This window comes from Myotis nattereri (genome assembly GCF_964212035.1).
Source record: "Myotis nattereri genome assembly, chromosome: 10".
Taxonomy (NCBI): domain Eukaryota; kingdom Metazoa; phylum Chordata; class Mammalia; order Chiroptera; family Vespertilionidae; genus Myotis; species Myotis nattereri.
In genome coordinates this window covers 59541840-59569596 of record NC_138085.1, presented here as the reverse complement: position 1 = coordinate 59569596, position 27757 = coordinate 59541840, and the positions used below count along the sequence as shown (strand labels likewise).

At 49.8% G+C, this 27757-nt stretch overlaps 1 protein-coding gene across 2 annotated transcripts in view; it reads left to right on the top strand.

The window, feature by feature from the left end:
- The window catches only part of EPAS1 (endothelial PAS domain protein 1), an 81538-nt gene extending 64456 nt beyond the window's left edge, over positions 1-17082 (top strand). The window contains exons 7-16 of one of the 2 annotated variants that reach the window (XM_081100550.1): positions 3074-3180; positions 7572-7719; positions 8351-8565; positions 9637-9821; positions 10362-10472; positions 11205-11695; positions 12658-12784; positions 13003-13120; positions 13383-13556; positions 14945-17082. In XM_081100550.1, the coding sequence (XP_080956676.1) occupies positions 3074-3180; positions 7572-7719; positions 8351-8565; positions 9637-9821; positions 10362-10472; positions 11205-11695; positions 12658-12784; positions 13003-13120; positions 13383-13556; positions 14945-15096 (1828 nt within the window). In that variant the 3' untranslated portion in view covers positions 15097-17082. The remainder of the gene's footprint in view (positions 1-3073; positions 3181-7571; positions 7720-8350; positions 8566-9636; positions 9822-10361; positions 10473-11204; positions 11696-12657; positions 12785-13002; positions 13121-13382; positions 13557-14944) is intronic. The other variant, XM_081100551.1, reaches the window with a different exon arrangement.
- The last annotated feature ends 10675 nt before the right edge of the window (positions 17083-27757 follow it).

The following is a 27757-nucleotide window of genomic DNA, read 5'->3' as shown; positions in this document are numbered from 1 at the left end:
TTTTCTTTTTCCATTTTATTATTAGAGGGTGACCTTCTTACTTATGAAATCTGGTAGGTTGATTTTTATATTTCCTTCTTCTCTAAAAACAGAACAGCCCTACTGAGTCGACTTCTCCCTTAGTGAGCCCCAGGGGCTCTTAATTAGAAAGAAAAAAATAGTTTTCCCGTCCCCAGTGGACAGAACAGTTGAAACTGTTATCATAGCTCCGGAGGCTTCTCTGGGGGGGAAATTAGCCGGGAAGGCCCTTCCTTCTGTGCGTAGTAGCCGGACCCTATAAACAAGCCGGGTTCATTACCCTCCCCATGGCGTCTGCATGCCTACAGATGGAGGGGAATGACCATTAGCTTTAAGTTGGGGTTTCCTGGCTTTGTGAATGTTCGTCAATTGTGTTGGGGGTACATGCGTATTTCCCAGTTTTTATAGTCTGTTTAAAGGAATGAAGAAAGAGACATTAAATATTTGTTTTAGCTGACAAGATAAATGAAGGCTGCTACTGGGAAGATAGCTGGCCATTCTGAAATCTAGATTTGTTTGTCCACTTCCAAAACATGCCCATTGTGTGCCTTTGAATGGATGGTACATTAATTCGATTAAACATATTTTATTATGAGGCAGATCATAACAAACATTCGCTTTGAACATTTTTATTTAAAGATTCTAATCTTGAAAGAAAATTGAATTTCTTCAGGGACTAGAATCCAATCTTTTCCAGAAGAGCCTCATTTTTGAGAGTCTCTCTAAAATTCTAGACCTGTCCAGGAACGAGGTGGCTTATCTGGCACATCTGTGTCAGCAGGGCCCCCAGCGCTGGTCCCCAGGCTCAGCTTTAGAGAGGCACTGACCGACAGAGAAAAGATACGTGGTTGTAGGAAAGGAGGGGCCCGCACTGTTCAACTGTCTCCTCATTCCCCCAGTTTCCACCGAGGCTAAGGTGCCACGTTGGGTGCCAGCCCTGGGGAAAGGGTGACAAGGAACATGCCCATTGCTGAGGAGTTCAGAGATTCTCAGAGGGGACAGATCCTCCTGGTGTATGACCAGCTGGCCGGTGCAAAGCTCCTGGCATCTCCCTGGAGAGACCTCCCCTGGGCTGAAGCAGCTAAGACCCAAGCTTCTCAGGCCTGTTCAGCTGTCCCTTGTTGGACACAGGCTTTAACCCCCAGTCTCACCTCAGCAGAGAACTTGCCTCTTCTCTGCCCACATCAACACTAGACACACCTTCCAGAAGAGGTGGATTGAATATCTCGAGGGTTTGTGCTGGAGGGCACGGTGTGTGTACCAGCCTGCATTGAGGTAGTTCATCCTGTTCTAGGAGGAAAAGTAGAGAGAAATGGTGCCCAGATTCCTTAGTACTGGGACAGGCAGGGCTCTGGTTTAGGTCCTAAGAGAGAATCCACTGGTCAGCTACTCAGGTATATGCCCATGTAGGGGAGGCCAAAGGAGAAAGTGTTCCCTGAGTTCAGGGGTTGACAGCCTAGGTGGGATGTGGAGAGACAAATACATAATTCTCTGTGGCATTGTGTTTGCCTGTACGGACTTCATGAGGAGACATCGGCGAGGCGTCCAAGGAGAAGGTGAGGCCTTGAGCTAGCCCCGCAATAGTCAGGAGTTAGAAAAGAGGGGGAAAGAATGCATCAAGGTTCTGCAGCAAGAATGAGTTCACTGGTATGGGGAGCTCTGAGGAGAGGGGTTCACCAAGGCAAAAGGTACAAGACATGCTGAAGGTTAGTTGAAATCAAATTGCATGGGAAATGGAAACTAGAAATTAGAGCTTTTTTGCTCCTGATATGGTTGGAAATGGGTTAAGCTGTAGACGCTTAACCAGGGGAGTGGCAGGGTACAGGTAATATTTTATGATGATTTATTCTGGTAGATGTGTGCAGACCCCTTTGGAAGGGAGAGCAGAGACACTGCTCCTGCTTTCCTCTTCATATTATTAATCTCCAACACAGGTAATAAATGATGGAGCCAGACCTAAGAGTCATGCATCTGACACAGAGCTTGGAGTGGTGAAGGTAGCATCACTTCTCATTTGTGATCGGCCAAATTAATGAGACAATGAGCCCATTAGAGAAAATGTGTGAGATAACAAAGGTTATGAAAAAATAATATTTAGGTATGATGTGGTGATGTGGCTAATCTGGTGGTTCTTGGACAGGGCTGGTTTATTTTGATGACTCCACAGAGCTAAGGGTTAAGTGGTTCTTCATGGTTCTCCATTCTTGCCTTTTCTCTGTCTGCTTTCCATCAGAAACAGACACTTTACAAGGGGAAGCGAGGCACCGTTAGGACAGCCAAGCCTGGTCCTGTTAGAGCTGCACATTTATTGGAGAATGTAATGAGGAGACACGTTTCTATGGCTGTGATTTTATATTTCTTCCTCTCCGTACCTCCTGCCCTTCTACCATTCCTTGAAATTGGGAGGGACAAGTAGAAGAACCCATGGAAGGCAGGCCGATGTCCAGGAGGAATGTGAGGTCACCGGGCAGGACAGGAGGAGAAGCACCCAGAGGAGTGAAGCTGCAAGCACAGCTGGGGTTCTCCCTGCCCCAGGTGCAGCCTCACTCTGCAGTTCACACACGGGCAAAGGTCATCTCCATGCTGTTCCCCACTAGGGGCCACGTGGTTTTCACTTTTCATTTATATCCCCCTCTCCTAGAATAAGCTTGACCTAGTAATCAGGAGGCCTTGGATACGTGTGGACATCGGCAAATTGTCTACTCTCCCTGAATCTCTACTCCCTCATCTGCAACTGGGAGGTGGGGGTGAAAGCATGGTTGTTGGAGACTGGGTATATGTGTATATTAGGGCTGGGGGTAGGAGTCCCCTGAGGAGCTGCCTTTCCTTCCTCCCCAGACATGACTTCAGGAAGGGCAGGGAGAGTGGAGGTTGGGCAGACCACAGCTGCAGGTTGACCACCGTGTTTTTTGCATGCATGAATGGTGTGACCAGGAAGCCTGTAGTGTTTTCATCTGAATGTGTGCATTTGACTTACCTTGTGGATTTAGCTCCTTGAGCCCCTGCCCACATTCATATGGTTTCTCTTCCCCACATGCTTTTTTAAAAATTTCAGAATCACAGAACTGATTGGTTACCACCCAGAGGAGCTGCTCGGCCGCTCAGCCTACGAGTTCTACCATGCCCTGGACTCAGAGAACATGACCAAAAGTCACCAGAACCGTAAGTTCCTGGAGTGTCCCATGTGGCTCCCTTGCGTCTGTGGAATTTGGCCTTGAGTGGGGTGTGACTGGTGAGGCAGGAGAAGACCTGGTCACCTCCCTTACAGAACCACTGTCTTATGCAGCAGTAAGATGTACCCTCGGGATGGTTTGATTAGAATTTCTTTTTACATGCCCTGGACCGGAATTGAACCCCGGACCCTCCAGTCCTTGGGATGTCGCTCTATCCACTGAGCCAAACCAGGCAGGGTCAGGATAGAGAACCAAGGCTGCCACTAGCCTATATGACAACTTCATGCAAATTACACAAAGGACTCTTCCTCTAGGGGGACACACCCACACCAAGCCATGTGGCTTAGAGAGTAGAAGGTGGGCTGAACCTCATTCCCCATCTCTGCTGAGCGCCCTTGCAGATGGAGTCCACAGTCTGCACAGCCTATGGAACAGCCCGGTAGAGGGTAACTGAGACACACAGTCACCTTGGGTTATGTGCTCTAGAAGTAAGTGCACCCATTCAGAGAAGAGGAGGGCTGGGAAAGTGCAGAAAGGAAAGGATAGGGCACTAGAGTTGGACACCTTAAATGAGAGGTGAGGATGAGACAGAAGGAAGGTAGCAGGGCCTTGATAGAAGTATTGAGGCAGGCCATGGTTCCCTAAGAGCTTGCTTGCTGGATCAAGAGAACTCAGTTGGAGGAGGATGTCCAGCAACCCAGTGAGGCATATGGAGACTGCTTTGCAGCCAGAAAGAACCCGAGTTAGACCTTTCTGCAGTGGAAATGTTCTACATCCACATAGTCCATAGGCGGCCTGTGCAGTACTCGAAATATGTCTAGGGAAACTATGGAGCTGAATTAAACTGAAGTCGCTACACTTGGCTAACGGCCACCATTTTGGGCAGGGCAGTTCTAGTGCACTCACCTGGCCATATCCCCAGCTCAGGCTTCCCATTTGCAGGCAACCCAAGACGATTTTCTTGAGTCAATACAGCCCATCAACATGCAAGGACTCTGGGTTTATAACCCTACACTCGGTCACCGAGGATGATAGCACTGACCCCTGCCCTAAGGGATCTCATTTCTGAGGGAAAAGGAGGGCTGTGGGCTCCAAGGGAACCAGGTGGCTCATTCCTTTAGCCACCTTAACTAGCACAGTGTTAGATACAGTACAAGCACTAAATGAATGATAAACCCAAAGGCATCAAACATATTTGGAAAAGAATACTTCAACGTAAGTGCAGACAGAGGATTGTAGAAGGATTGAAAACGGGTAAGTCTGCGAAGATTCCCCGTGGCTCTGCAGGTCTTGAGCTCCCAGGATTAGCTGTGGCCTGGTGTGGCAAGAAAGAAGAGGGAAGTCCAGCTATTCACCCTCTGTTCCTCAATCCATCCATCCATCCCAGGGTTAGGATAGCGTAAGTTCAGAGTAGCTAGCCCATAAGCGGCATCTGATCACCATAATATTCTCTTACAGAGTGAGGTCTTGTCTTTCTATTTGGGTTTCTCTGCTGCTTCCTCGTGGTTTTTGGGTTTGATCTCACAGTGAACAGGAGCCTTGACAATATCTCAGAGAAGTTTCTCAGAAAACAAACGACCTAGACTCAGCCCCATTAATAGACCAGGGATCGGGCAAGCAGGTGGAGGTACCCTTATATGCCCAGCCCACAGGGGTGGGTGTGACCCAGCCCCAGCTTTGAAATTGCAGCTGTGGTTCCAGCCTGCATGTTGGGGTTCCTCATGCTTTTCTGCTCTGTGACTGTCCCTGACACTGGGACTCAGAGAGCTGGGCTCTGGCCCAGCCCCCACAGGCTCCCCAGGGCCAGGCTTCCTGGACCTCCCCTCCTGTAGATGAAAAACCGGGGAAAAAGTCCAGCTTTTCTCATCAGCCAAGGGTGAAGTCAAAGCGAGGACGAACGTAAGTTTCTGGGAATTCTTGGCAGACAGTATTATACTTTATCTTCTGGGTGGGAAAATAGAGGAAAGAAACTATTTCCAAGGTAACAAAAATGATGACTTCTCTCTAGGCATATAAGAAGGATTTTTTTTTTAAATCTTCTTTTTCTTAGAAAAGCTTTGATTCATATAAAAAGAGCTGGGATAAAAGTTTGTCACGTCAGTTTTCCGCTGACTCCAGGGAAAATGTGCTTTTTATTGAATCTGTGTATTTAAGCATTAGGCACACGTAAAGGTAACTCACAGCCCAAACGGAAATCACAGGCTCCCTTCTTCCCCTGGTGGAAGCAAGTCAAGCAGCTCTGAGCTCAGAGGCCTGTACCCAGCCAGCAAGCCCAAATCCAGCACAGGGAAATCTGCCTCCGCCTGTCTCTCTCCCTCGCTGGGTTTGTGCAAATATAATCGCACCACAGACCCACACAGATGCTGTGAAATAGCTGGAGGCCAGGTTTGAGGCTGGTCCACGTTGACACACCAGCACCCTGAATGTCCGCACCCATATATCTTAGCCTGTGAATGCTCACGTTTGAAATTGCTGGGGAAGCTCAGCCCTCAAACCAGATTCAGATAATTGAAAGCCATCGTTCCCAAATGGATTGGTAATTTATACATCGTTAGTCTCCGAGGGGAGGGGCTGGGGGGTTGGTTTCTCTTTGTTGTGTGAGCACATTATGTGCTCTTAGGAAAACAAGATTAAAGGTCATAAAAAGCCTATCTACCAAGTAGCAGGCCCCGCACGGAGGCTGGCACTAATGAACAGATGATTAGAAGGTGGGCCTAATTATATTCTACTGGCAGAGCAGGCCCTCGCCTGCAATCGCTAGAAATGCAGTTAAAACCTTTGCTCGCTGCACCGTTTCATCAAGAATAAGAGCCGTCTAAATAAGTTAACTCCAGCCACTTGAAATTGTGCAAGGGTCGTTTCACTGCCACAGGGGAGCCTCAGTGGCGCAGATAACGGGAAGTCAGGGGAGAACAGAGTTATTTCTTTGGCTGAAGAGCCCACGACAATTCAGGACAGGAGCTGCCCATATGAGTGACTTTGGGGAGGAGGTGGCTTTTCCTATAGAGCATTTGTCAGTGACATTCAGTCCACATTCTTGCACCTAATAAGCCAAATTTGGCCCTCAGTACAAACAGCTGTGGTAGCTAATAATGATTATCTCATTACTCTAATTTTTATCGCATTCCATTTTTCAGGTGAAGAACCAAAACCAAGAAAGATTATTCTTTTCCCCAAGTGCCCAGGCTAGCAAGATCTGGTCCTTCCCCTATGCCTCTTTCCAATTCTTTGCGATTTGGGAGAGGCGGGGGGGGGGGTGGGGGGGGGGGGTGGGGGGGTGTCTGAAGAATGAATTCCCAGCCAAAACCGGTTTGGCTCAGTGGATAGAGCGCCGGCCTGCGGACTGAAGGGTCCCAGGTTCGATTCCGGTCAAGGGCATGTACCTGGGTTGCGGGCACATCCCCAGTGGGAGATGTGCAGGAGGTGGCTGATCGATGTTTCTCTCTCATCGATGTTTCTAACTCTCTATCTCTCTCCCTTCCTCTCTGTAAAAAATCAATAAAATATATTAAAAAAAAAAAAAAGAATGAATTCCCAAGAAATAGAAGTAACTGGGCAGTTCAGGAAATCACCAGAAATTCTAACATTAAGTGGACTTTTGTTTAAAGGGAGTTATTGATTCCTTTTTAATGGAAGCGGATAGAGCATTCTGGACTGGGGAATAGGACAGTCTGGGATGTGGGACCCCTTCACTACTGTCTTTATACCGGACGCACAAAAGTTAAATGAACATTTAGAATGATCTGAAATTGGAAAGATGTCTTAAGCATGCAGCCTCGCTGGGAAGCTGGAAAGAGGAGTGGGAAGGTCTTATCATGGTTTTGAAGAGGCTGAGTATAGGCTGTGTGTGTGGCGGGGGGTGCAGAGGGCAAGCCCTTACCTCTGCCTTTGCTATGGGTCACACGTCTTCTGTGGCCCATGGTGGCAGGCCTGACAGATGACCTGGGACAGTCAAGCATATTGTTTAACAACTATTCACTCACAAGCTTTTAGTATTGGTAGTGCATCCAAAGGGCTACCCCGAGGACAGGCTTTCTCCACGCTGCTTGCAAGCACCCACCCCCAACCTGGAGAGCTTGACAGAGGCTCCCCCGGGACCCTGTGGGGGGCTCCCTGGGGAAGAGTAGGACAGAGCCAATGGGTGAGCAGACTTGTCAGGGAACTGGCAATGATTATTGCCCTTGGACAGCCTTGGGCAAGTCACGTAAGCCCTCTGGCCCTCCTCTCCCTATATGTAACACGAAGAGTTGGGTGCGATGATCTCTAAGCTCCAGTCTTCATGGTCTGGTGCCTAGTCCTGTCCATTTCCCCAAAGACTGCCCTCCCGTGGGGTCTTCAGCCCCCCACCTCCCAGACCTCAGGTTCCTTCTCCTCCCATAGTGTGTACCAAGGGCCAGGTGGTGAGCGGCCAGTACCGGATGCTGGCGAAGCATGGGGGCTACGTGTGGCTGGAGACGCAGGGGACAGTCATCTACAACCCACGCAACCTGCAGCCCCAGTGCATCATGTGTGTGAACTACGTCCTGAGGTGAGTGTGGGAGGGCCAGTGGGGCATGGGCTGTGAGCGCCCCACACTGAGGATGGCAGGCCCTGGAACGCCCAGCCTCTCCTCTCCGCAGGCTCTCTGTGAGCTCTCTGTGGTGCGGGTCCTCGGGACCCAGAGGACTTCCATGGATGATGCGGGAACAGTGGGTCACTTGGGACTTCCCCTTCCCAGTGCTTCTCTTCCCCTTTCCCTAGTCTCTCATCTGTGCCAGGCCTCTGACCCGCGTGGGGAGGCAGGCAGAACAGAGTCATTCCTTATAAGCATTTTGTGAACGTGGAAAAACAGGGATGTCTTTCCACACTCTGTAGCCCCTGGGAAGAGAGCTGGGTAAAGTCATTGCTGGAGTGAAACACAACAATCTACAAACCCGGGTACACCATGCAGTGCCTGCCCATAAAGCAGGATCCAAGACAGACTCATGGTCTGAGGGCACTCTCGATGTTGCTGCCTCAACTCCAAATTCCATTGTGTGGTTCTTCAAGACATGACGACACAGTGTCCATACCCACGCATTTGGCTGAGAGGCTCAGCCGTCGGGGTGTCCCTGGGTCTGCGGGACAAAAGGATCTCGCTAGAAACGTGGCAGGCCTGACGCACCCTCTTGTCCCCTCAGTGAGATTGAGAAGAACGACGTGGTGTTCTCCATGGACCAGACGGAATCCCTGTTCAAGCCGCACCTGATGGCCATGAACAGCATCTTTGAGAACAGCGACGAGGTGGCCGTGTCCGAGAAGAGTCACTTCCTGTTCACCAAACTGAAGGAGGAGCCGGAGGAGCTGGCTCAGCTGGCGCCCACTGCGGGAGATGCCATCATTTCTCTGGACTTCGGTGGGTGCCCCTCCACTGAGCTGGGGGACGTCGAACTCTCTTGAGTGGGGGAGGTTTTTATGGTCACAGGCCTCCCTGGCTACAGCTTTCCCTTAACCAGCGGCACCCTGTTCCTTCCCCGAGTCTTGCTAATCATCTGTTAGTGGTCAGACTGGTCTGTACTGGATGCAAACGAACAACGCATGCACCTGGCACGGAGTAAGACCACAAAGTGCCGAGAGGGAGGTGGGGAGGGGAGGGCAGGTTGCAGGGGACTGCCTGGAGGAGTCGCAGCCCCACCACAGGGGCAGGAGCCTGCCCTGACAGCAAGAGCTGCTCGGAGGTCACTGGCACGATTTCACAGCGAGGGCAGCGCTTCACCTGGGCCTTGAGGGACAAATTGCTTTTTTGGAAGAGGCCTGAACTGAAATAATGTTGGGAGAAATAATTCCAGAAAAGATTCAGGGCCAGATTTAGCCCCCGTAGGCACTACTTCTTTAAAACGTGTGCCTGTCCCACAGGGACTGAGTCCTTGTCGCCACAGAGAGTTTTCAGGCCTCCCCGATCCACACTGGAAGCACCTTCACGTGTCCCGGGGGCCCTTGCTCCCCATGTGGGACCCGCAGCCTGGCCGTGCTGCTGAAGGAATAGGTGCAGCACCTGTGCTCGCCCTGTTAGCTGTGTCCCCGAGAGGCCACGAGAGAAGCAACAGAGGATCGTAGAGGACAATCCGGGATGAGAAGGCTCGCAGCCTCCGTTCACTGAGGCTGACCGCCCTCTGTCCTCTCCTGACCTCTCACCTACATGCTGGGCTGCTCTTCGGGGAAGAGCGGCTCCTAATTCACTTAGTCTCTGACAAGTAAGTGCTCCAGGAGGGTGTCCCCTTGAAAGGGAGCCGGTACATTGAGCCGGAGCCCCAGTTAAAGGCCCCTTTGTCCCAGTCAAGCTTCCAGGGCTGAGGGCCCAGCCCAGGCATGACTTCCAGAAGCTGTGGGGATTTCTCGTGCATCCTTTGGGCTTTTCTCTGTCCTCGGGGGTTTTCCATGGACCGGACGAATCCCTGTTAACCAAGCCAGACTCTTGTCTCCACAGGAAACCAGAGCTTCGAGGAGTCATCAGCCTATGGTGACACCTTACTGGCCCCCAACCAGTCGTGGGCTGAGGAGCTGAGGAGCCACATTGCCCAGAGTGAGGCCAGCCTGCCCGCCTTCACCATGCCCCAGGCGGCCGCCCCGGGGGACACCAGCCCCAGTGCCACCAGCAGCAGCTGCTCCACGGTGAGTCCCCTGGAGTGAGGCCACGGAGAGGGCAGGCTCCTCCTCTGGCCACTGCCGTACGGCTGGTCAGTCTGGACAGAAATACGGCCCACCTCCTACTCAAGTTATGCTAGAGTCCCGTAGAGAGGTGGTGACACATGCCTGCAGGTACTCTAGCTGTTTGCTTGCTGTCAGTATCCAGTCCCGCCCCCACCTAAATGACAAGCTCCCGGAAGGCAGGGGCTGAGTGGCACACAGTTTTGAGCCCCCAGCTCTGTCCCTGCTCAGGGCACAGACCTGTAGTCTCCAGAGCCCTGCTGGCCATGGCCTTTATCCCACTGGCTCCTCAGGACAGGCTCATTTGATGAGGTGACTGAGGTGCAGAGAGGTTGATGAATGGACATAATTTACACAGCTCACAGGGAGTGGCCTCTCTACAAGTACTTGTTGGGTGGGACGGAGTTGGTCTGTGGGCCTAAGAATGTATTTCTCCTTCTACCTTGGATGTTGGGGAGACCAGTGTCATACGCTTGACATAGTCACTTCCCTCCTGGCCCCCAGCCCGGCAGCCCTGAGGACTATTACACGTCTCTGAATGACGATCTGAAGATAGAGGTGATTGAGAAGCTTTTTGCCATGGATACAGAGGCAAAGGACCAGTGCAGCACCCAGGTAGGCAGCCACGGAGAAGTTGGGCTGGTGTGCCTGCCAGCGGGCGGCGGAGATGCTGAACCATGGTCCCTAACTGGATGAGGGTGCAGGGAAGTGGAGCCTGTAGAGGTCCCTCCTCCCACTTCGCCCTCTGCTTTACCTGTGTCAGTCCAGCTCTTCTACCTGTAACTCTCACCTTGTTTATCTCCTACTCACGGAGGGAGCTCCCTTAGTGCACACGAAGACCAAAACTACGGCCGAACGTTTCTTCAGAGAAGCCCAACATTTAAAAAGTACATCCAGACATATGAGACGTTTATAAGCAAAGGGAACATGTACTCCCTTCACCAAGTTAGGAGTCTTTGAACTACTATTTTAGTTTAAATGCATTTAAAAATGATATCGGAGCCCTGGCTGATTTGGCTCAGTGGACAGAGCATTGGCCTGTGGACCAAAGGGTCCTGGGTTCGATTCCGGTCAAGAGCAATATCTCTCTGGCCCAGGCCCTCGTCGGGGCTTGTGCAGGAGGCAACCAATCAATGTGTTTCTCTCACGTTGATGTTTCTCTCTGTCTTTCTTTCTCTCTTCCATTCTCCCTAAAAACCAATGGAAAAATATCATTGGGCGAGGATTAACACACAAAAATAAAAATACCAGAATCAAATTTTTATTTGCATGTAACTTTACAGGAAAGCATTTATTACAGAAAGCCAAACGCTCTTGCAAAAACTGTCTTGCTCTGTGTCTCCTCAGCTGGATTTCAATGAGCTGGACTTGGAGACACTGGCACCCTACATCCCCATGGACGGGGAGGACTTCCAGCTGAGCCCCATCTGTCCCGAGGAGAAGCTCTCGCCCGAGAACCCGCAGTTCCTCCCGCAGCACTGCGTCAGCACCATGACCAGCATCTTCCAGCCGCTGGCCCCCGTGCCCGCTCCCGGCCCCTTCCTCCTGGACAAGTACCAGCAGCAGCTGGAGAGCAAGAAGACGGAGCCCGAGCACCAGCCCATGTCCTCCATCTTCTTCGATGGCGGGAGCAAGGTGTCCCTGCCATCGTGCTGTGGCCAGGCCAGCACCCCTCTCTCTTCTTTGGGGGGCATATTCAACACACAGTGGCCCCCTGATCCACCCTTACATTCCAGGCCCCCCAAGTGGCCTGGAGGAGATCAGCACGCGGAGGCTTTGGGGATATCGCCGTCGGGGCCCCCTGTCTCCTCCCCGCAGCTCTCCATGTTCAAGAAGAGGTGAGTGGCAGTGACCCTTGGCTGCTTCAGCAAAGGCTGGGCTGAAAAGGGAGGGGACAGGGGGGAGCCCACTAGGGGGTGATCTAGGGCCCAGAGAGACTTCCTGCCCCATCACCAACTCCTGCTCCACCGTGGCTGGTCCTCCAATGAGCCCTGCTCTGATCCAGGAGCTTAGGCTGAGAGGAGTCACCCGAGGTCTGGGAGGCCCCGAGTGCAATGTTTTTTATCAGAGCGGAGGGGCCCAAGAGGTGACTGAGGACAGGAAAAGGGAGAGAACTAGCTTGTCCCCCCTTGCACACCCATGTCCCTCTCCCCAGAGCACCCTAAAGCACCTTGCTTACCTAAACTTCATTACAGAACACAAAAAGTTACCTGGGCAGTGGTTCTGTTTCCTCCTGGAACCCTGGTTGAGAAAAGAAAAAGATGCCCATGCCTTTTGGACGTCCAGCATTGCCTTCCCTGTCCTCCTCCTCCTCCTGGCTCCTTCAAATCTCCCCAACAAGCTCCATTCCACCAGCTGGGAGCTCCCGGGGCTGAAGCACAATGGGTGGCATATGACCTCTGCTCCCAGGGCACATTAGTTACACTGCCCTGGGGCACGTGCCTGTGAGAGAGCAGCCTCACTCGTCCGAGGGGGAGCAGCTTGGCAGGGAGAGATGGGGCAGAAGAAACCCTCCTAAAGACTGATGCCACCCAGCTGGGCCGCTGCACCCAAGGTCAGGCCTGGAGGCTGCCTGGGTCCCGCTGGGCTGGCGGCACATGTGACTTGAACCCTTGGCATCTTGGCAGGTGGGGAGACTGGGGAAGGGCAGCGGAGTGCAGCTCGGGCCCTGAGGCCCGCGCCCTTCCTCTGAGCCTCTGCCCTTTGGGTCAGACGTATTAGTTCTGGAAGGGCCCTCCAAAGGCCCTGCATGGCGTGGGGCTCCAGACCCCCTCACAGCCCACTCTCTTGGGCTTGGCAGGTCTGCAAAGGGCTTCCGGCCTCAGGGCCCAGACGCGATGAGCCCGGCCATGGTAGCCCTCTCCAACAAGCTGAAGCTGAAGCGACAGCTGGAGTATGAGGAGCAAGCCTTCCCGGACATGAGTGGGGTGAGCCATCTCCTGACTGGCGCTGCCTTGGGTCAGGCTGGGCAGGGAATCGGGGCTGAGAGCAGAGGGCCCAGCTGGCAGGCAGCTCTCACTCTGAGGCTCAGTGGCCAGCCAGGGGCAGCAGGGCGGGGTGGGGCAGTGGCCTCTCAGACAGCTGCGCTGAGGCCACCCACCCCGACTCAGTCTGACCACGGGTTCTCTGCCCCTCTCACCCCCAGGGGGACCCTCCAGGAGGCAGCCCTTCACATCTGATGTGGAAAAGGATGAAGAGTCTCAGGGGCTGCGGGAACTGCCCTCCGATACCTGACAAGCGGCTGAGCGCCAACGTCCCCAATGGTGAGCAGTAGGCCGGGCCCCTCTGGGGCTCAGGGGCACATCTCGGTTCTTCCACTCACCACCTGCCCTACCATCCCTCCTTCCACACACACAGCTTCCCCTTTCCACTCTGGCTCAAACTACACCATCAGGAGCCTGGGCTTCGAGGCCCGGGGGCTGGCTCTGAGCACCTTCTGTGAAGGCAGGGAGGGTGCTGGGGGCATCACGGTCTCTCCCCTCCTCGGGCTGGCACTGCCCTCACACTCCAACACTGACCTTTCAGATGAGTTCACCCACAATCCCATGAGGGGCCCAAGTCAGCCTCTGAGACACCTGCCACCACCACAGCCTCCGTCCGCCATGAGCCCCGAGGAGAGCGCCAAGAGCAGGTTCCCCCCGCAGTGCTGCGCTTTTCAGTACCAGGACTACAGTCTGCCCTCGGCTCACAAGGCGGCAGGTGGGTGCCCCAGGGCCTGCAGCCTCTGTGCCGGCGTCTGTGGTGTGTGGGAGCGGTGAGGGCCAGGGGGTGGACATCCCAAGGCGACCCGTCTCCCCTCAGCATGACTTGCTGCCCTGAAAGGCTGCTGCCGTAAGCAGTGCAAGCCCTCCTTCCCAGAAGAGTTGCAGCAGGGGCTGGAAGGCCATCTGCCTACAGGGTTTTAGAAGGAGCCTTACAACAATCAGGTGACATCCAGGGCTCTTTGGTCCAAAAAGCCCTCGAGCCTGTGTCTTTTCCTCGGTTCTTCATGCTGCTGAATTGCCTCATGTCCCACTGGCCTCTGGGGCATCCCTCTGCGTTCAGGTGGGAGCTGAGCTGAGGACATGTGCGGGAAACATGCTGCCAGGGGCTCCGGGAAAGGTCACCCTGCTGGCCCTTCTGGAGGGTTAGTCACCTGGTGCCTGCCCTCGGTCCTGGGCCTCCTAGGTCAGTTACCATCTTGGGAAACAGAGATGTTGTCACAAAGGATTGCATAAACATAGTGGGAGGAAGTGGTGGAACATACCAGACCCCTGCCCTCAAAGCGGGTAATTTCCTCAGCACTAGGGTTTGGGGAGATCGCTATTCAGTGCTTCAGAACCCAGACTCCAGCGCCACCAGACAGCCCTGGGCTTGAATCCCAGCTGTACTCTCCCAGCCACGTCTTTGCGTGGGAGGTTTGCATTCAGTAAATAATAACTGGCATTGTCCTGCCTGCTGTGAGCCCACGAGTTTCCTTGAGCCTTAGAAATCAGGGGGAGACTATTTCTGACAGCACGTACAAGAAGGGGGCTCCAGAGGCCTGAGACCCACCCCGTCCACAGGGCGTGAGGTCCAGGGGACCAAGGGAAGGGGCCCAAAGAAGGGCTTCCAGGCTGTCCTCTGGTCCCTGGGCCTCCTTCCGGGGAAGTGGGGTTTGGGTGCTGAGAGATTCCCCTTGCAATGTGTGTGCATGTGTGTGCAGGCAGCAGCCGGTTCAGAATTCCCTTTCCCCTCGGCCTTCCCTCCCTGTTGCCAATGCGCGGTGACACAGGTCAGGCTCTTCCTGATGTCTCCTCCTTATGGCCAAGAAGCCTTTGTGGGCTCCCTCCACACAACACCCTCTAGCTGCTGTCTGCACCGCACACTTTCTCTCTCCCGTGGGGCTCAGCACCCCACCTAGTGCTATGGGTCCTCCCAGATAAGATTACAGTGAAGAAACAGAGTAAAGTTAGGGCTGCCCTATCTATAACCCCGAGTCACAAAAACTGGAAAATGCCTCTTGCTCTCCGCAGTGCCCTTCTCATCCCTGCCAGCCTCTTATGGAATAGAGCCTTTTCCGGATATCCGGTTTGGTTTTTAAAATACGGTACCAAACATTCTTTCAGGTATGGCAAGCCGGCTGCTCGGGCCCTCGTTTGAGCCCTACCTGCTGCCCGAATTGACCAGATATGACTGTGAGGTGAACGTTCCTGTGCCGGGAAGCTCCACGCTCCTGCAAGGAGCAGACCTTCTCAGAGCCCTGGACCAGGGCACCTGAAGCAGGGCCTTCCGCCAGGGCAGGTGTCTCTGCCAGGCCATCCGCCAGCTTCACTCTCTGCATCTATTTTTGCAACTAGGTATCTCTAACACCAACACACTTTTTACAAGGTGTACTTAACCTGGCAGACTTGCCCAGGTTACCACGTAATGGCCTTTTCCTGAAGATACTCACTTTAGTATCCATATTTTTAAAGTACACAATTGTTTTACCTGCTGTGTTTTACTCTGTCAATGAAAATGTTCTTAAATTTTGTAAGATTTTCCCCCAACTTCAATTGCTTCTAATTTATATTATCTAGAGGCCTCTCTCTTTCTCTCTCTCTCTCCTGCACACACAATATTCACACTAACAAGTTGGGTGTCTGTTTGTAGGGAAAGCTTTGGCTTCATTGAACTAAAAAGATGTTGTTGTTGCCAAAGAGAAAATGATTTTTGCTTTCCAAGCTTGATTTGTGGCCTTGCTCCCTCGCATGGCCCTTCTCCTTTAAAACTAATCACTATAATTGGTAACTTCAGCCTTTTTCAAAAACCAACTCTTTGCTCTAATTTTGATGACTTTTGGTGAAAAATAAGAAATGTGAAGGGTGAAGTGTATGTGCTTATCTGTGAGAGTTGCACAGGGAGGCTTTTCCTAAACTCTTTGGTGTTTTCTTCTCTCCCCAACCCCCCACATTCAGTGGGTTTTTTTAAAATTTATATCTGGGTTAAGTGTTTATCATATATATGGGTACTTTGTAATATCTAAAAACTTAGAAACGGAAGTGGAATCCTGCTCACAAAATCACTTTAGATCTTTTTAAGCCCGTTCCTGCCGACACCGCAGCACTGTAAGGCACCCCCAGGCCGTGCCAACACTGCTCAAGGTTGCTCTGTGGGCCTTTGCTTTTGGGATCTGCCATAGCGTGACAATCCATCCAAGGAGTGGAATCATTAAGTGGGAGCATTGCGAGCTGTCCTTTCCTCATGTCCTCTGTGTATTATGTATGTATGTATATATTATTATTGCTGCCAAGAGGGTCTGATGGCACATCATGTGTTAAGGGTGTGGGCTGGGCAAATCCAAGGGAGAGGAAGTGCTTTAACTTTTCTTAAGGTCTTGTTGCTGGCCCTTCAAGTGCACTGAGCTATGTGACTCTAATGGGCTTTCATGTGGCGCACTGGGATATTTCTAAACCTGCCCTGAGACAGTTTAGATGGAAATTCACGAAAGGAAGGAAGGATTCAGAAACGGGGTAGTGACCCAGGCCATGTCTTCCCAGCTGACCACCTTGGAGCACATGGAGCTGGGCTGAGAGAAGGGCAGCCGGTGCTGAGCAGCCTGGCCTAGTGCCCTTCCTCAGATCCCCCTGCAAGGCCGAGGTGCGGGGGCCCCCACTGACGAGCAGCAGGCAGGCCTGGGGACAGCCCAGCCCCAGGCCCTCCCGGGTCTGGTTGTCACTTGAAGTGACTTGTATAGGTAGGAAGCACTGGAAATAGTGTTCTCAGAGCACTTTAACTCACTGCGTAAGAGGGACTACTCCTTTGGTTTCTAAACACCAATCACGTAGAACTCACCTGTCCTGGGCACAATGAAGACGTTTCTAGAAACACACACCCAAAGCACAACAGGCCAAGCACTGGGCCAGCCTGGGTGGACTAATTGTCAAAACACAGATCTAAGTTGTATGAGAAATACTATCTACTCAGTGTGTTGCCCAAATGTACGTAAGCACCGCAGCTTTGCCCGGAGGGCCACGGCCAGGTAAACTGGGGTTGGATTCCTGTGTGCGCTGCCTCGGCCGTGAGGGTGGCTCACCCTTGCAGTTTTACTAAAACACTCTGAGAAATATTCCGAGCTTCAATATTAACTTTACCTGTCAATGTAACGATTTCATGTACATTATTATTTTGTTGAATTCCTACTGACATTATTACTGTATGGGAGCTTAACTTTATAAGGAAATGTATTTTGACACTGATATCTTATTAAAGTATTCTGATCCTACCCCGGCTGGTGGCTCGTGTTTCCTGTGGATTTGTGATGGGTCACCCCGACAGAGAGCAAAGGATTTATTAAATAGTTTCCCAAAAATGGACATTGGCACTGACCTTCAGGAGACAAACGAGGCTAGCCGACAGGAGGATGGGTGAAGGGAGGGAGACTAATATTAATACTTGGCAACTGCTGAGACTGAAGGCCATGTTATCCCGTCCATGTTTCTATCTGCCACTGGCCCTTTTTGTAGCCAATGGGAGACCTGAGGGGAAAAGGCAGGTCCCTGCTTTCAGGAAACGACATAAAGCACTTAGAGAGCCCAGCTGGCCTGCGTGTGTGAACACTCTGGGCTCTCGCAGTCAGAAAGGACTTCTTCAGTCTGAAGGTGGCGGGGGCTCACGTGGGGACTTCCCAGGTAGAATGTGACTGGGAAGGGCAAAGAAAGAAAAAAACAAAAATAAAACAACCAAAACTCAGCCAGAGACAGAGCACAGTGAAAGCTCCAAATTGGAGATGCGCATGATGGGTTCCCTAATTCACATTTTACTTTTCCAAATCATGACCTGCTGAGGAACAGAGCTATCGTCACGGTGTGACTGGGGAACTAGGGGGAGACCCAGCAGCAGCCTCTGCTCACAATCATGCACTGTGTTTGCATAGCAGATCAGTCCACACAGTGTGGTCTCCCACTTACCTTATTAGCTCTCTTGATCCTCAAACTGGGGAATCCTGTGAGCACCCACTTCACAGATGAAACAGTCGCATTAAGTGGCTTCCACAAGTCACATTGTATTAATGGGAGAAATGAAATGTAAGCCCAGTCTTAGCCATACTTCTCACCTCTCACACCAATAAGAAATAGCACTTCCCTTATCCCTTTCTTCAGCTCCCCTCCATTTCCCTGCTTCCCTTCACAGGAAACCTCCTGAAAGAGTTGTGTATGGCTGTGGTCTCTAACCCCTGCCAGCTCATTTCTCAATCCACTCCCATCAAGCTACTGTCCTTAGCTCTCCACTGAAACTTCTGTGGCCAAAGCTGATGGTCATCTCCCTGTGGCCCAACCCCAGAGCCATTTTTTCTCCTTATCTGGCTTCCGCATGACTTCTACCAGCAATACATGGTCCAGAGCTCATTCTTAAGACTCTACTCTTTGCCTAAGCTCTTATCTCAGATTATATATATATATATATATATATATATATATATATATATATATATACTAATAAAAGAGAAAAATGGTAATTGGCGTACGGCGATACCGTTTTCATTGGCTAATCAGGGCTATATGCAAATTAACTGCCAACTAAGATTGGCAGTTAACTGCCAACAAGATGGCGGCTAATTTGCATATGTAGGCACAATGCAGGGAGGCGAAAGGGAAAGCAGGAAGAAGCCCCCTGCCACTGACAGTGATCAGAAACCCAGGGGGGAGCTAAGAGCTGGGGGGCAGGGCAAAGGCGGCCCTGGGGCCGCCTTTGCCCTGCCCCCCAGCCATGATCGGAGAATCAGGCGCCTTTGCCGCCCTGGCCAGTGATAGCAGGAAGTAGGGGTGGAGCCAGCGATGGGAGCTGGGCACGGTCGAAGCTGGCAGTCCCAGGAGCTAGGGGTCCCTTGCCTGGGCCTAAAGCGAAGCCCACGATCGCGGCGCCCCCGCTGCCACTGCAGGTCCCCGCTGCCCGGGCCGGACGTCTAGGCCAGAGGCGTTAGGCCTGGGCAGGGGCGGAGCCTGCAACCGCGGGGAGCTGGGGGTCCCCTGCCCAGGCCTGACACCTCTGCCGGAGGCCTCAGGCCTGGTCAAGGGGCCGATCCGGTGATTGGTGATCGGAGGGTGATGAGGGTCAACTCCTCTGGCCAAGGCATCAGGCCTGGGTGGGGGGCGGAGCCGGGGATTGGGGGGACATGATGGTCCCCTTGCCCAGGCCTGAAGCCTGGGTCAGAGGCATCAGACTTGGGTGGGGGGTGGAGCAAGCGATCAGAGGGAGATGGGGGTCCCCTGCCCAGGCATGATTCCTGGACCAGAGGCCTCAGGCTTGGGCGGGGGCCAGAGCCAGTGATCGGGGGAGGTGGGGGTCCCCTGTCCAAGTCTGACACCTCTGGCGGAGGCGTCAGGCCTGGGCAAGGGGCCGATCAGGCGATCGGAGGGTGATGGGGGTCAACCCCTGAGGGCTCCCAGTATGTGAGAGGGGGCAGGCTGGGCTGAGGGACACTCTCCCCCCCCCCACACACACCCCCAGTGCACGAATTTCGTGCACCGGGCCCCTAATTAAAATATATATATATATATATATATATATATGATTTCAGAGAAGAAGGGAGAGGGAGAGAAAAACATCAATGACGAGAATCATTGATCAGGGATCAAGCCAGCAACCCAGGCATAAGCCCTGACTGGGAATCAAACTGTGACCTCCTGGTTCATAAGCCAACATTCAACCACTGACCCACCTTGGCCTGGCTAAGAGGTATTATTTCAACCAATCTCGTGGACTTAGGTACAACTTGCCTACTGTTGATGCACAAATTCATACCTTTAGCCTTAACCCTATGAGGTAAGGACTATTATCATGTTTCTTTCACATGAAAGCAGATAGGCTCTCAGATATTAAGGGGTTTCTCCAGTGTTACACAACTAGAAACTGTAGAGCCAGAATTCGAACCTGGGTCTGTCTGACTCTCTTTTCATTGCCAAATAGAATATTCCTGTGTTTATTACTTTAACCTTCAGTCCTTCTTCTGGTTCTTCTGTTTACTCTCATCATCTCTTCCCTTCTTTTGGTGGTGCCTGGACCTTCAGATTGGCTTTTTTGGGCTCTGCCCAGCTCCTATCACCTTTGCCTGCCATCTCAGACTTTCTGAAAACCTCACTGTTTGTTTTTATTTGTTTGTTTGTTTGTTTTCTGAAGCTGTTCTGTGAGTGACACATCTCAGCCAGGCCTTCAATAGCAGAATTGCCTTTGAGCATTGACAAGTTCAGGACTCAGGCATGGATGGGCACCATCCTGGAACCCAGCAACTATAGTGGGCTGTGGGTCTACAAAGCATCCTTGGGCAAGGTGTTGTCTTAACCACTTGAAGACTGTAATTGTGACCTCCAGCCCTGGGGGTGGAGGCAGCTCCAAGTTATTTACTTACAAGTCCAGCAAGGGGGTGGTGGGGGGAATGCAACAAGGACATTGTCCCACTGGATTACAGGAACCTGGCCTCCAGAAGCATTCAACCCCAAGACAAGCTCTCCCCACTTCCTTCATGTTTTGTCTCAGGTAATCAGTGAAGATGGACTAAAATGGTTCTGATTTGCTATGGGCAGTTAGACACAAGCCGAGCAAGGAGATAGACCAGGTACAGAAGGTCACCAGATGGAAAGCCCCTGGTGCCTAACGATGGACAATCAATTATAGAACGGGACCTTGCCCCCAGGGTGATTGTTCCTTCCCTAACATATCACTGGTCATGAGGTTTGGACCCCTGACCTTTCCTCCCTAGAGATAACAGCTACACCTCAGTTGTATTCCAGCTCCAGGCCCAGATAAGCAACAAAACCAGCCACAGCTGCTGTCAGATCCAGTTGCATTGAATAACCCCGTGCCCTGGGGTTGGCCAATCAATCAATGGAGACCACATTGATTGGATACCCCTGGAAAGCTACTGAATATTCTGTTAAGATCTTTCCCTAGGACCCCCCTAAGATCTCCACCATTAAAACCTTTAGGACTGAGGATCCAGTGTGCTCTCCTTCCCTGCATCCCAGCCCCAGGGGCATTACCATTAGTTTCCTCACTTTGTTAAAAGGACAAGGATTTTTCCTCTTTTTTTCCAGATACAAGGAGATTTATTTTCTTTAAGCAATTTGGTGAATTATATATATTTCTCCCTACCTTATCCCTTCAGAATTTGGCAATACTTAATGAGTGTGTCATAGCAATACATTTCTTTACATGAATTCAATAAGACCAGTTTCCAATTATGGTTTTATTAACCAAGACTCTGACTGGAATGTCATGTCTAAGCGAGACATGAAGGAATGAGGCCCATTTTCTTCACAACATGCAAGAGTCAACCATTCACATCCTGCTCTCCTCAGCCCTTGGCCATCCTCTGCTTCCTGTGAAAAAGAACTTTTATCAGGAGGCCTGTATAAGAATGATTAACTTGGCTTTTCCATTCTTGAGACAGGGGTGGCCCCAGGAGGATGGGACTAGATGTGTTTTCCCAGATTGACTCATAATGCTAAAAAGGAGTAGGCACATACCTGCTCCTAAGCCATCTGCATTTTGAAAGGTAAAATATGAAATCCAGAGCACTTAAGTCCGTCTTCACTGGATTACCCGAGACAAAACCTGAAGGAATCAGGAAGAGCCAGAAATGATGTAGCCCAACCCCATCATTTAGTTTTTCAATCTCCACAATCTCCTCAGTTTAGAAATGAGACAGAGGCCCAGGGAGGCCAAGGAGGCTTGCCTACAGTTGCACAGTGAGGGTGGCAGGGCTGGGCACAGAACCCAGGCCAGCATCATGGGGACAGAGGTCAAACTCACCGTCATTGAAAGGGGCCAATGTTCCAGCCCCAACACATGCCCTCTGCCCATGACATCAGTTCTCAATTTCTCAACCACTATATAGACCTCCACACACACAGTTCTCTCCTTCCTCCCCACCCCGCCCCCAAGCACCACCTCACAGGTCTCCAGCCTCTTCCTTGTCTCTTCCTTCAGGGCACTTTCAGTTCCTCAAAAATAATCAAGATCACAGTGTCAAGCCCATTTCTTCAAAATATTTCTTTGAACTCAGTGGCCCCTATGAGAACTGTTTGGCCTCTCTGTGACCTTGGTGAAGTCTAAATCAGTTCCTTCACTTCTGAACTGAACTTTCCTTGGCTTCCCAGGACCCAGGAGAACAGGGTTTTGAAGTACAATTGACCCTTGAACAACACCGGGGTTAAGGGCGCTAACCACCAGCACAGTCGAAAACCCACATGTAACTGAAGTCAGGCCCTTTGCGTGTGCAGATTCCCAACTGTGGATCAAACTACATACTCCCCTAACCACACACATAAACACCCTTGTTTTCAGTGATACTTATGAATTCATGCTCTCTCAAGAGCTCACCAGCTTAGTGGAATAAACAAAATAAAAGTAATCCGGGTAACTCAGACCCCTCGAGATAGTATATAATAATGGAGTCCTGTGGCCCACACTTTCCCAGGCAGTCTCCATCTCAGATACTGTGCTTCAATGTCCCCAAGTGTGCCCTTTACTTGGGCCAAGGGCCCCCATCTTGGGTTCAGAAAGCATGAAACATTTAGATACAAATGAGCCCTCAGTGGCCTTGGGGCAGGGGGAGGAGGGGGCAGATCTGGGTCCTATGGGAGTTCAGAGGAGGCCAAGAGAGATCAATCTTGGCCTCAGGAGTAAAGAAATCCCCACCAGAGCTGGGAGGGAAGAGGATTGGAGAGGTGGAGTGGGGGGAGGCAGGGGTGACCAATCCAGAAGTGGACAAGGGGTACAAAGTACAAGGCCAGACTGAGCAGCACATGCAGGAGAGCCTGGGGAGCAAGCAGGACAGGGAGCTGGGATGGAGGGAGAAGGCAACAGGGCAGCCTGGTCACTCACAGCACAGATCTGGAGTCATACAGACCCAGGTTTGAATCCTGGCTCTGCAGCTTCTAGTTGTATAACATTGAAGAAGCCCCTTAATGTCTGAGAGCCTGTCTGCTTTCATGTGAAAGGAGCATGATAATAGTCCCTACCTCATAGGGTTAAGGTTGAAGGTATAAATTTGCGCATCAACAGTAGGTAAGTTGTACTTAACTCCATGAGATTGGATGAAATATACCTCTGAGATAAGGGCACTGTCAAAGAGTAGAGTCTTAAGAATGAGCCCTGGGCCATGTACGTGCTGGTAGAAGTCAGGGAGGAACCAAATAAGGAGAAAAATTGGCTCTGGGGTTGGTCAACAAGGAGATTATCATTGACCTTGACCCAAGAAGTTTCAGTGGAGAGCTATGGACAATAGCCTGATGGGAGTAAACTGAGAAATGAGCTGGTTGGGATTGAGAGGTAGAGACCATAGCCATACACAACTCTTTCTGGAGATTTCCTGCGAAGGGAAGCAGGGAAATGGAGGAGAGTTGAAGAAGGGATAAGGGAAATGCTGTTTCTTTTAAACATTGAATGAACTTTTGTTTTAGAATAATTTCAAACTTACAGAAAAGTTGCAAGAATAGTATAGAGAGTTCCTCCACCCAGTTCTATTGCTAACATTACTATGGTACATAGTATTGGTTGGTTGCTAGAGGAAGGGGGTGTGTGTGAAGGAGATCAGAAGTACAAATTTCTAATTATAAATTCAATAAGTCACAGGGATATAATGTACAGCCTAGGAAATATAGTTGATATAGCATAACTTCGTAATGTGACAAATTGTTACTAGACTTATTATAGTGATCACTTTGTTGGGTATATAAATGTTGAATAACTATCTTGTATGCCTAATTCTAATATAATGCTGTACATTAACTTTAATTGTTTTTTCAAAAAGCAAATTTTGAAAGTTCAGAGGTGGCTTAAATAACATGGAGGGGAAGGCTCGATAAGTAAGGGCCACAGGATGTGGTCAGGGTTGGTGAACTGGTGTTACAATGACATTGAACATATTGACGGAAGAGAGATCTGAGCTGGGAACTGAAATCACTGAAGGAGGAGTGACCAGAGGTCAAGGTTCACAGCTATGAGGAGAAACAAGAAGTTCAATGACATGAGTGGGAGGAAAAGGGAGAAGAGGAGGTTTGGAAGCAGCCTCAAGAAGCGAGAAGGGCCCTAGCTGGTTTGGCTCAGTGGGTAGAGCATCTGCCTGCTGACTGATGGGTCCTGGGTTCAATTCCCATCAAGGGCACATGTCTAGGTTGCCAGCTTGATCCCCAATAGGGGGTGTGCAAGAGGCAGCTGATCAATGATTCTCTCTAATCATTGATGTTTCTCTCTCTCTCTCTCCCTTCCTCTCTGAAATCAATAAAAATATTTTTTTAAAAAAGCTAGAAGGATCCTCTCCACCCTTGGGCCCTGTCCAACACCTGCCTGTGGGAGAGAGAAATTAGCCTCTTCCTGAAGTCAGCAGTGTGGGGCTCTAGTTAAAAAAAAGGTGAAGACACATTCAGAAAAGAAGGGGGAGGATCTAGAAAGTAGCTGATGAGCCTGCAGTGGAAGGACCTGGAGGGTGTGAAGGGGTGGGAGATGGGAGAGAATGAACTTTCCAGAAACAAAGGCCAGGTGGGGTGACAGGTGGCCTAAATGCCTTGGTCTGACACTGGTAACTGATGTAAAGAGAGTGGAAGAGATGGGGTATCATTCTGAGGGGCTCTCAGAGGTTCAAACCAGAAGACTAGGGACGTGGCAGGGAGGCACAGCAGCTCCTCTGCGGTGTCTGCAGGACTTTCCTTATCTCCTACAGCACCTGGGGGCCATCACACACGTGCACTCAGTGAGTGTAAGGTGGGATTGTTTCTTTCTAAGGCAGATATCAGGGTGGCCAGGGGTTGGCTTTCCCTCTCTGTGGGTGGGCCCTGGCCAGTGTGGCTCAGTTGGTTGGAGTGTTGTCCCATAAACCAAAGGGTTAAGGGTTTAATTCTCAGTCAGGGAACACATCCAGGTTGCAGGTTTAATCTTTCTCTCTCTCTCTCTCTCTCTCTCTCTCTCTCTCTCTCTCTCTCTCTCTCCCTTCTTCTTTCTAAAACAATCAATAAACATATCCTTAGCTGAGGATTAAGGGGAAAAAAATGTTTTCCTTTTAATCCTGTGGGTGGGCCCAGCATTTGCAAGAACAAAGAAAGATGGCTGCAGTTGGAGGACCCATTGGCCTGAAATGAAGGGATGTTTTCCACTCCTCCTTAGCCTGGTTGAGACAAGGGCAGCTGAGCTTGAACATTGACATCATTTTGCGGAGTCTTGCTTAAAGGCCAAGGCAGGGCTCCAACTAAAGATTCAAATCCAGATGAGAGAGATGACTCAGACTGCTCCTGCTGCTTCTTAAATGTGGAGAGGCTGCTGTGCTGACCAGGGTGGTCCTGCCATGAGGATCCGTGATGCCCACCACCCCACGTATCAACGATCTGAAGGTTAAGCACCAGCTCTGAGCCCTACTGAGCTGTGAGACCTGATAGTTCCACAATACCATGGACGTGGCAGCAACCCCAATATGTTATGTCCCTCTCTGGGCACCATTCCTTTAATAGACATATAGATAAATTTATTCAAAGAAGGTGACTAAAATGGTGATGAGACTTGCAATGGTGTCACAATTGACTGGAGAAGTTGAGACAGTTTGTCCAAGAAGAAGTAAGATTGGGGGAGGGCAAAAGCCACAACTATCTACAAAAGCATAGTGTGGGGAGTTTTTCTGGGTGGCCCAGAGGAGCACTCGGTCTGTAAGTTCAGAAAAAGAATTCTGCTCCATTCAAGTATGCTCAAGAGGAAACCTCACGCCCCCTCCATGTCAGTGCGTACTTGCTCAATAGATCAGGGAAAGAATAGCTTTCCTCTAATCACCAAAGCTACTTAGAGGATGATATCATCTAAACGTACCTAGCAAAGATCAAGAAAAGCTATTAATTTCAAGTCTTTGCTCAGATCTTTGTGGGACATAGAGGACCCATGGAATTCAGATGAGCAGAGAACACTGTACGGGCAGAACAAATTATGTTGAATTTAGACTTTAAAAATGTTTTTTCTTAATATGTATTTATACTATATAGTCACCAAGAATGCCGGCTTCACTTTGGGTGATACTGTGGAGTCATATGTAAAGTCAGTGAGCAAAGCAAAAACCACCTGAGTCAAAATTGCCCTTAAGAACCCCCACAGAAGGTGTGACCAGGCTGGAAACTGACACCCATCTCTCAGTCAGCCCAGCACAGCCAGTTTTTCCTCCGGTGTCAGAACAATTGTGGTTTCTTTGGATGAGCACCAGGTGAGATAGTTGGCTGGTATCTAGGGACCGTGTTGTAAAGAAGAGGCAGGTCTTTAAACACAACTACACCCAGCACAGCAGGATGCTCACACCTTGCCGGGGGTGGTGACAGACACCCTGAGGAAACATCTGATCCACAACTCCTTTCTCATCCTATCAGGGACTTTTGGTCATTTACTGAAATGGTCAATGGGCAGAGTTACTCACAGTCAGGGGTGGATCCAGATTTTGAGGGACCTGTTAATTGTATGTACCTTGGACATGATGAGATAAAAAGGACAATTTGCCTCTGTGGTTCTTCATCACTAAAACCTATAACACCAGTCTAATCTCAGGAAAGACATCAGACAAATCCAGATTAAGGGACATTCTATGAAATATCTCACTGATAATGCTCAAGACTGTCCAAGTTATCAAAAACAAGTAGACTGGACTGTCACAGCCAAGAGGAGCCTAAAAAGACATGATGATTTAAATATGAGTTCTTGAATGGGGAAAAAAAAAACATTAGGCAAAAATAGAGGAAATGTGAATAAAGTATATACTTAGTAATAATGTATCAGTATTGGTTTATTAACTGTAAAAAAATATACCATAGCAATGTAAGATATTAATAATAGGGAATGTGGGCACAAGTCTAAAACTATTCTAAAAAGTAAGGTTTATTTAATAAAAAAAAAATAATGTCGCTAAAAACAAAGAAATGCTGAAGGGAATGAAGAACAAAGAAAGGGATAGGTAAGTGAGTAAATCTAAGTGAATATTGACTGTTAAGACAATAATAATAATATATTATGGGGTTAAACGTGAAATTAATGTAAATGTAAACAGCAGTACAAAAGGTAGAAAGTGGTAAATGGCATTAAGTGGCTTTTAGTCTTTGCATTGTCTAGGAAGTGGTAAATGTACTAATTTATATTAGACTTTAATAAGTCAAGGTAATCAGTAGAATGATCATTAGATAAATAATGTATAAAATAATGTGTAACTAATAAGCTAATAGAGCAGGGAAATGGAATTTTTAAAAAATACATGATTATTCCAAAGTAAGGCAAAAGAAAAGAGAAAATGAACATAAAATAAGTGGGACAAATAGCAAACAAATAATATGATACTAGATTTAAATCTAAATACAGGATGTCCCCTAAAAATGTATACACACTTTAACAGCTGATATATGTGTGTATATATATATAGTTTTGATTTTTATAGAGAGAGGGGAAAGGAGAGGGATAGAGAGATAGAAACATCCATGAGAGAGAAACACCATTGATGGGCTGGCTGCCTCCTGAACACCACCTCCTGGGGATTGAGCCTGCAACCCAGGCATGTGCCCTGACTGGAAATTGAACCAGTGAACTCTATGGGTCAATTTTCAACCATTGAGCCACACCGGCCAGGCAATAGGTGTTATATTTTGAAAATTAAATGTACTTTAATAAACACTGCGTTTATAATTATTCAAAGTGTAGTATACATTTTGGGGACACCCTTTATATAACTAATTGCATAAAATATAAATGGGTTAAACATTTCAATTAAATGAAAAATATCAGACTGGGTTAAAAAATAAATATAAGCTGCTTACAAGATATATCCCTTCTAAATATGGACACAGACAGGAGAAGTTAAAAGGATGAAAAAGATATACAAACACTAAATTTAAAAAGCCATATAGCTTACTAATATCAGATGGATAAACTGTAAAGAAGAAGTATTACTA